This window comes from Chenopodium quinoa, unplaced genomic scaffold (genome assembly GCF_001683475.1).
Source record: "Chenopodium quinoa cultivar QQ74 unplaced genomic scaffold, ASM168347v1, whole genome shotgun sequence".
Taxonomy (NCBI): Eukaryota; Viridiplantae; Streptophyta; class Magnoliopsida; order Caryophyllales; family Amaranthaceae; genus Chenopodium; species Chenopodium quinoa.
The window spans coordinates 3,066,746-3,074,873 of record NW_018744718.1 but is presented as its reverse complement, the minus strand read 5'-3'; the positions used below and the strand labels follow the sequence as shown (position 1 = coordinate 3,074,873).

General features: G+C 34.0%; 2 protein-coding genes across 2 annotated transcripts; one reads left to right on the top strand and one right to left on the bottom strand.

The window, feature by feature from the left end:
* The first annotated feature begins 3,217 nt into the window (after positions 1-3,217).
* LOC110703410 (putative ripening-related protein 1) lies at positions 3,218-3,990 on the top strand. Its single transcript, XM_021881215.1, has one exon. The coding sequence runs from the start codon at positions 3,239-3,241 to the stop codon at positions 3,794-3,796; it is 558 nt and encodes a 185-aa protein (XP_021736907.1). The 5' UTR covers positions 3,218-3,238; the 3' UTR covers positions 3,797-3,990.
* Positions 3,991-4,074: 84 nt separating this feature from the next.
* On the bottom strand, positions 4,075-7,428 carry LOC110703409 (DEAD-box ATP-dependent RNA helicase 41-like). The gene is made up of 2 exons (XM_021881214.1): positions 6,903-7,428; positions 4,075-6,524 (listed from the first exon to the last, which is right to left on the bottom strand). The coding sequence occupies exons 1-2, from the start codon at positions 6,973-6,975 to the stop codon at positions 4,975-4,977; spliced, it is 1,623 nt and encodes a 540-aa protein (XP_021736906.1). The 5' UTR covers positions 6,976-7,428; the 3' UTR covers positions 4,075-4,974.
* Positions 7,429-8,128: the final 700 nt, after the last annotated feature.

The window sequence follows — 8,128 nt, the reverse complement described above, 5'->3', positions numbered from 1 at the left end:
CATATAGAATCTATCACATAAAATATTAGTAGTTTTCAAAAAAAAAAAATATAGAATCTATCATATAAAATAAGAAAAAAAGAATATTTGGAATCTAACATTAAAGTAAAAAACAATTCATAAATATTTTTGCCTTATTTAAACTTTTTTTGTTTTTTTAGGAAACCGTCAATATAATTACATAATTCAAGGGAATTATTTTTTTTACTTAGACTCATGTCATCAATGCACAATCATTAATTTAACCAATCATAATTTAATCGGTATAAAATAGGAAATAAAAACTAAGTTAAAAGTAGAATACATTCAATATGGGTAGATCTTTTTGAAACGCCCAAAATAATATATGGGATTAACAAATTGAAACGGAGGGAGTATTAATTTTTTTGAGGGATTTAAAAAAACAAAATGTAGCTTAAAAAAAATGAAAAATAACAAGTGTAGCTTTTTACAAAAAAAAAAAAAAATAGAGGGAGTATTATATGAATTTTTATTTTTTATTTTTATGAATTCTGATTTTTTTTTTCTTTTAAAAAAGTCAATCACGGAGTATAATTAGATAAGCAATCCCTTTGTCAAAAAATAAATAAATAAATGTAAAATTTAGATAAATTATCCCTAAAATTCAACCTGTGGGCTTGCACCTTGAATAATGCCCCCGGTATTACATCATTGCCTTATCGTTCGCCTGTGCAAAACATGCTGGAAGACTTTTTTTTTTTTGAACGGCAATCGGGAATATTATTAATCACACCAAATCAATATCCGCGAAGGCCATTAAACCTTGAGGAAAAGAGTCAAGAAAAACAAATTCCGACCCACTAGGAGGGAGTAATCTCGCAGCGAAGTGCGCAACTACATTACCACTACGTCTAACATGATTAATACTAAAGAAACTAAAATTGTTCCCAATAGCCTTAATATCTTCAATAACAAGATCAAAGGGGGGGATCAATCACTTGTTTTTTTTCAGCTCTGTTTATCTTGAGACAGTGACCAATCACATTCTTACAAAATAAAGTAATACTAGGTTAGTTGATTTTTTTTTTTTTTTTTTTTTTGAAAGAAGGTTAGTTGAATTTTCAATAATCATATTTAAACTATCATTATAATTTATAATTAAACAAAATAAAATTTAAAAATATAGTTGACAAATTTTGATCAAAATAAGGGATTACAGGTATAAAATGATGTAAAAAGTTATCAGACTTATGTTAAGAATGTTTTTTTCATAGCTATAAAAATATTTTGTGTTAAATATGTCAAATCTTTTTTTATTTTAAGTAATTATATTGTATAAATTTAGAGAGCTATATTTGTATGAGATTTGTTTCTTAAAAAATAAAAAAATAAGGACACACCAGGAGATGACACGTGTCACTGCTGGTGTGTCTTTTAGTATATAGTTAGGGCTTGTTCTCTTACGTTGAAATTCAGTTCAGTTCAGCTCAATTCAGTTCAGTTCAGTTCAGCTCAGCTCCTAATTTTCTTCTCTTATAAAATATTCAGTTCAGTTCAGTTCAGCTAAGTTCAGTTCAGTTCAGCTCAATTCAGTTTAGTTCAGTTCAGTTCAGTTCACTTCAGCTCAATTCAGTTTAGTTCAGTTCAGTTCAGTTCAGCTAAGTTCAGTTCAGTTCAGTTCAGCTCAATTCAGTTTAGTTCAGTTCAGTTCAGCTGAGTTCAGTCAATGAGAACATACCCTTATTGATTGATGATAATTTCAAACCCAAATTCAAATCTAAAAGTGTTGGGAGTGGATTCTAGGAACAAATTTGGAATTTTGGTTTTAATTTGGAAAAATATTAATCAATAGCTCAATTACACATAATAATTAATAAGGAAACGAGCTGGAAAAAGGAAACATACATGATCAAAGATATCAAAGAATATTCAATGGAATCATAGTTCATCAATTAAGGATTTGATTGGTCCAATCAAGAAGTAGACAGTCAATTAAAGATCTTATGAAATAAATTAAGACTATAGAATAAATCAATTAAAGCTAAATAATGAAGGAAACAAATCACTTAATTAACGAAATATTATTCGTGTAGTGGTCCCAATTGATGAGTATGGAAATTACAGTTTTAACTGCACCTTTTTGAGTAAATCGACCGCCATTCTGAGAAAGGCAGCTTCTCTTTAAAGTTCGGACCATTTGACGACTCGTAATGAATGCTTAGGCTACAAGCACAATTACATCCCATGATCGAGGGAGCGAATCAAGGAAACATCAATCAACTAAGTCAATGTTTCCTAAAACATAAAAATGCCAATCAATATTGTCAGCATTGCCAAAGCAATAAAGATTCTTCAATAAATACCTTTATTAGATTTTACAAGTTATTAATAGCATGCTCTTTGTAATAGAATTCATTTATTCATTCATACATTATCTAGTACAATCTACAACACTTTTATACTAAAATCTCTAATATAATTTTGTCCATAGTCAGAAATACTTCTTCCTTACTCATATATGCCACTATTACTTTGATCTTTGTTCTTTGATTTATTATCATTGATTTTATGTTCTATTATTTTATGTCTCTTAACGCGTCTATTTAGACATTGTATTTATTTTCTTTGACAGATTTGATTACTAAACCTCTTAAAACCTTTAACAAATTCCTAAAAACTCTCTTTTTTTTTTTTTTTTTTTTTTTATAGATTTGTCCAAAACAAAGTATTGGTGCGAAAGTAATTGGTTTGAATAATACTCCAATATATTTTAATGTGTATTTATAACGGATTATAAATGAATCCGGATAAACTTTAAATTTTTTTTGTCCTCGCAATTTATGATCCAAACTCATTGAAAATAATCTGTTATTAACTTTATTTAAAAGAAGCATAAGTTAATCATTGGGATAAATCTTATAGTGATTTGACTTGGAGTTTAGTGGGCATATTTGTATTTTTTTTATTTTTTATTATTGAGATATGAATTATATCACACTCTTAAATGGAAAAAAGGGTGTTTTGGCCATGAACACTATTTTATTTCATCAAGGTCTGACTCTGGAGTAGCGCAGCTCCCCAAAAATTGACTAGAATGTGCAATAATAGTAAAGATTACCCATTAATCATAGTTTAATACATTAGAAAGTAGTGGATTAATGTGCAAGTGTAGTAAATTATTTCAAGTCCACTCCTTTGTGGAGTATATATATATGTATATGGTATATCCCTTTGTATCAAACATCAAAGCATAAAATAAAAATCAGTACTGACTGCTATGTATAATAATACTTGTATTAGCAGATGGTTTTTATTTGTATTGTTACTTGTAATTTTTAGTGTACAAGTTGAAGGGCAAGATTGCAGATCAACAGGGCACTTTAGAGCTCAAAGTTCTCCACCAGGGCAATGCACATACAAGTGCTGTGTCGAAAACAATGTTTACTTCACCTTTGAATGCTCCCCTTTAGTAACCCCTCGAACAGAGGGAATCCTCGCCTTGAAAAGCTTTCAGAATAGCCAGTCCAAGTGCAACAACACTAGCAACCACTCGGACAGGTCACTGGTGGTTGCACTATCAACTGGGTGGTACAAAGGTGGGGCTCGATGTGGGAACCGGATCGTGATAATGGGCAATAGGCAGATTTTGGTAGCTAAAGTAGTTGGTGAGTGTGATTCTACAAAGGGATGTAATGCAGAAGACGGTTATCATCCTCCTTGTGGGCGTGACATTGTTGCTGCATCTGTGGCCGTTTGGCAGGCTCTGGGAATCCCACAGAGACTATGGGGCGCCCCGATTAATATCAAATGGGCTGAACTTGGGATGATAAATTAGATCTATCATGTTATATGAAAATCATAATTGTAACAGAGCATATGAGCTAAAATAAAGTAGTAAATATGGCTAGAAAGCTCAATTTCATCACAAAACAAATTATCATGTATTTCCACTACTCCAATTCCATCCAAACTGGCAATAAACAAGAGCACTAGCAAGTTTAAGCAATAAACTCTTCCTGAAGATGCGAACTATGAATGCATATCATACCTCCGTGTAGCTCAGATTTAGTAGTCAGGTCAAGTTCCGAATATTACAGATTAATAGACAAGTAGTAAGTGGTAGCTGTTGCAAGCACCAGCAAAATCATGCTCTCTTTACAAACATAACTAACAGGCGAGTATGGTACAAGGTCGCTGTGTCAATGATAACTCAAGGCATTGAATGTTAGTGAAACAATCTTAACATTACCTACATTGCCATGAGCCCATGACCAAGCAAATCAACTAGACAAAAAAACATAAGCTCTCAAAACAAGCAGAAAGAAATCAACTACAACTTTCTTGCCAACAGTCAAACCTACTGATAGATACCAGAAACCACAAGGTTGATGACGATGAAATTTGCTTCCATTTATGGTTTCTTCATCAAACTTCAAATAAGCAATTCCTTGGACACCTAAATGATTTATGAAGCATTAACATCTTCTTCAATTATCATCGATGGCTGTTAGGGACCCATCAGCCTTGCAACTCACACAAAAAAATTCATCGGTTTTGAGGCTGACTCTGTATAAAAATTACTCTGTATAAGAATTAAAGTCTAGCAAAGCAGTGGCATTTATGCGCTGCATCTCCATCTTGACCCACTCCAGGAAAGAGTGAAAGGCAGATGCTTGACCAGCAATCATCAACTTTGTCTCCCTGGTGCGCCACAATCAGCTTCGAATTTCAGATTTCACAAAGAATAGCCTAAGGACATGCACCCCAAAGGGAAAATGACTTCTACAATATGGAGTATGTCAATTAGACAATCAATACTGGAGCTCAATGGTAGAAGCCATACTTGCAGTATTTTCACTGCAAAATTGCATTTCTGGAACTCTAAATTAGAGTACCACATTGATGTACCTCTGGCCAGGCGACAGACAACTATTTTATCTCAGCCACCAAGATCATTGCAAGTTGCCAAATAGGACCTTTGGAACATACAGTGTAAGACAAGATATACATATTTTAACCACCATGTTTCCTTTTCTTTTGGTTCTTGTTAATGGAAACAGGACACGCTGTGTACTTTGAATTGGCAAGCTCCTTTGGGACAACAGTTCCAGCTGATTTCAATACATCAACAATTTCTGGGAATAATTTCTTGTTTTCCTCATTTATGAACACAATTGCGTTCCCCTCCTCTCCATGTCGAGAGGCTCTGCCTATCAAGTGGACATACTCCTTGATTGAATTTGGCAAGTCAAACACTATGACCTGCCTCACGCTCACGAGAACCACCCCACGTCCCAATAATCCAGTTGCTACTAGCACAGATACCTCACCCATTAAAAAACCTCTTATTATCTTTCTCCTTTCACCCATGGATTTCTCCCCATGGATGGAGAGAGCTTTGATCTTAGTTGTAACGCTGATTGCCTCAGCTAAGAGATCTGCACCCAGCCTTGAAGCCACAAATACAACCACTGGGGGCCTGAAATGCTGCTTGCTCATCAATATGTCAAACAGCTTTTGCTTTTTGTGTTTTGATTCCACCCATATAGCTATCTGCTTTACAGCAATTTTTGGCTTATTTGGCTTTCCAACAAATACAATCACCAAGGCCTTTGCCATTGAGTGTGCCGTCTTCTCAACTTCAGCAGACATTGTAGCAGAAAACATCAGAACCTGGGGGTATGACAGAGCCCTAAAGAGCTCCATAACCTGATCACAGAAGCCTCTCTGAAGCATACAGTCTACTTCATCAACAACAAAGATAGATATACTATCCAGCTCCATATCATGCTTAGTTAGCAGATCAACCAGCCTTCCTGGCGTTCCTACAATCAGTTCAACACCTTGTTGAATGCGGTAAACCTGACCGGCCATAGCATCACCACCAATCACAAGTGCAGTCTTAAAAGGCAAACCCTTTCCAAGCAGCTTTGCTTCTTCCTCAACTTGCACACACAGCTCCCTAGTCGGAGTAAGAACCATTGCCAACGGCTTCTTCTCAGTCAACCGATCACAAGAAGAATTCACACAACGAGCAATAATTGGAATCAAATACGAAGCAGTTTTCCCAGAACCTGTCTCAGCAGAAACAAGAAGGCTACTGCCCTCCAATGCAGCAGGTATCGCCTGCATCTGCACCGGTGTCGGGACTTCATACCCAACCGATTCAATGTTCTGAAGTAACTTCACTGGAAGATTACACGACGAAAATGACAAAACAGGTGCAGGAACAGAGCCACACTTAACAGAAACATCAAGTCTTTCTCTCAGCACTGCAGTCTGTTTATCAGACAGACCACAGGAGCTCGACCCATTTTCGGAACCAGAACCTTTAACATAGATGCACTCATCAGTAACAGGCAATCGTATCGGATTCGGCACAGGAAGAGTGGAGGGAAACTTTGCCTTGGCAATCCTTTCCAGAAGATTCTTCTTACATTCCAAGCTGCAAACATCATCATCTGTCTCATCACAAATGTACTCCCCATACCTGCCACAAATCACACAACGAGGTTCCCCTGGTTCTGCTTCTCTTTGATCCCAACATCTTACTTTAACTTCATCTATAATAGTTTCAATCAGATTTGTGATCAAATTACAGCAAATTTCATCTAAATTACTCCACAAATTACCAAAAATTTAATCTTAACTGAGTTTTGCGGTCAAATCACAAGAAAATTCATCAAAATTACTTCACAAATTACCAGAATTCATCTAATATACAGAACTCAGTTTTATGAACATTCATCTAAATTACTCAACACATTGCCAGAAATTTATCTAATTTACTCATTTTTGAGGTCAAATTTCCAGAATATTCGTCTAAATTACTCTACAAATTGCAATTATCAATAAACTATTAGTTTAATCAATGGAGATTAATCAAATTACAGGAAAAAATAATTCTTATAAACATGAATAATGCATAATAAATTATTTACCTGAATCGTCATCACCATCATCATTTCTAATATTAGGGTTTGTAAATTCCGATTGATGATTCGTCAAATTCATAGCAGGAAATTCGGATCAAGAATTCTCTCACTTCCAATTCATTCGAATTCGGCAACTCCTGAATTAGAATCGCCGCCCACCACCGTATAAGGAGGAGGAAGGCGGCTTGTTAAACAGGTGAAATCAATGGGTTCAGTATCAATTAGAAAACGACCCGACCCGACCCGACCCATAGAGTGAATATTGGGCGTGTTCCAAACTCCGACTTTGTCATCTCACAATCAAAATGGTGTGGGCCGTGTAGCATCATTTCACCAAAAAAATAAAATAAAAAAGGTTGTGATATCAAACCCAGCTAGAGCTAATTTAAAGTGGGAATTTATTTACAAATTCTTGTGTGAACACTTTTCCATCTAAAATATATGGACCATCTCGGCACCTCCTAAAAGACACCTCTTTATAAATAAAATACAATTCTACTCAACTCATTTTTCTTCCTACATCTTTACATCTTCTTCTCTGACCGATTTCAATCGTAATCCATTATGATCGATTAATTGATATTTTTTTTATTGTTGTCATTAATTTGATCGATTAATTTAGTAAAAAAAATTGGACATTGCAAATTTTGAACATTTAGTAAAAAAAAAATCCGAACTGAACATCGAAAATTTTGAACATTTAGTAATAAATATCTGAACAATAGCAATGTACCACGTCTATACTTTTGAACATTTAGTAAAAAAAAAGTGAACGATTGCAAATTTTGAACATTAGGTAAAAAAAAAAATCTGAACTGAACATCAAAAATTTTGAACATTTAGTAAAAATATGACAATCGCAATGTACTACACCTATACTTTAAAACATTTAGTAAAAAATTCTGAACAATTGCAAATTTTGAACATTTAGTACAAAAAATCCGAACTAAACATTGAAATTTTTGAACATTTAGTAAAAATATCTGAACAATCGCAGTATACCATGCCTATACTTTTGAACATTTTTAGTAAAAAAATCTAAATGATTGCAAAATTTGAACTGTACATCGAAAATTTTGAACATTTAGTAAAAATACTTCAACAATCGCAATGTACCACGCCTATACTTTTGAACATTTAGTAAAAAAATTTGAACGATTGCAAATTTTGAACATTTAGTAAAAAAATCCGAACATCGCAAAAGTTGAACATTGAGTAAAAATATATGAACA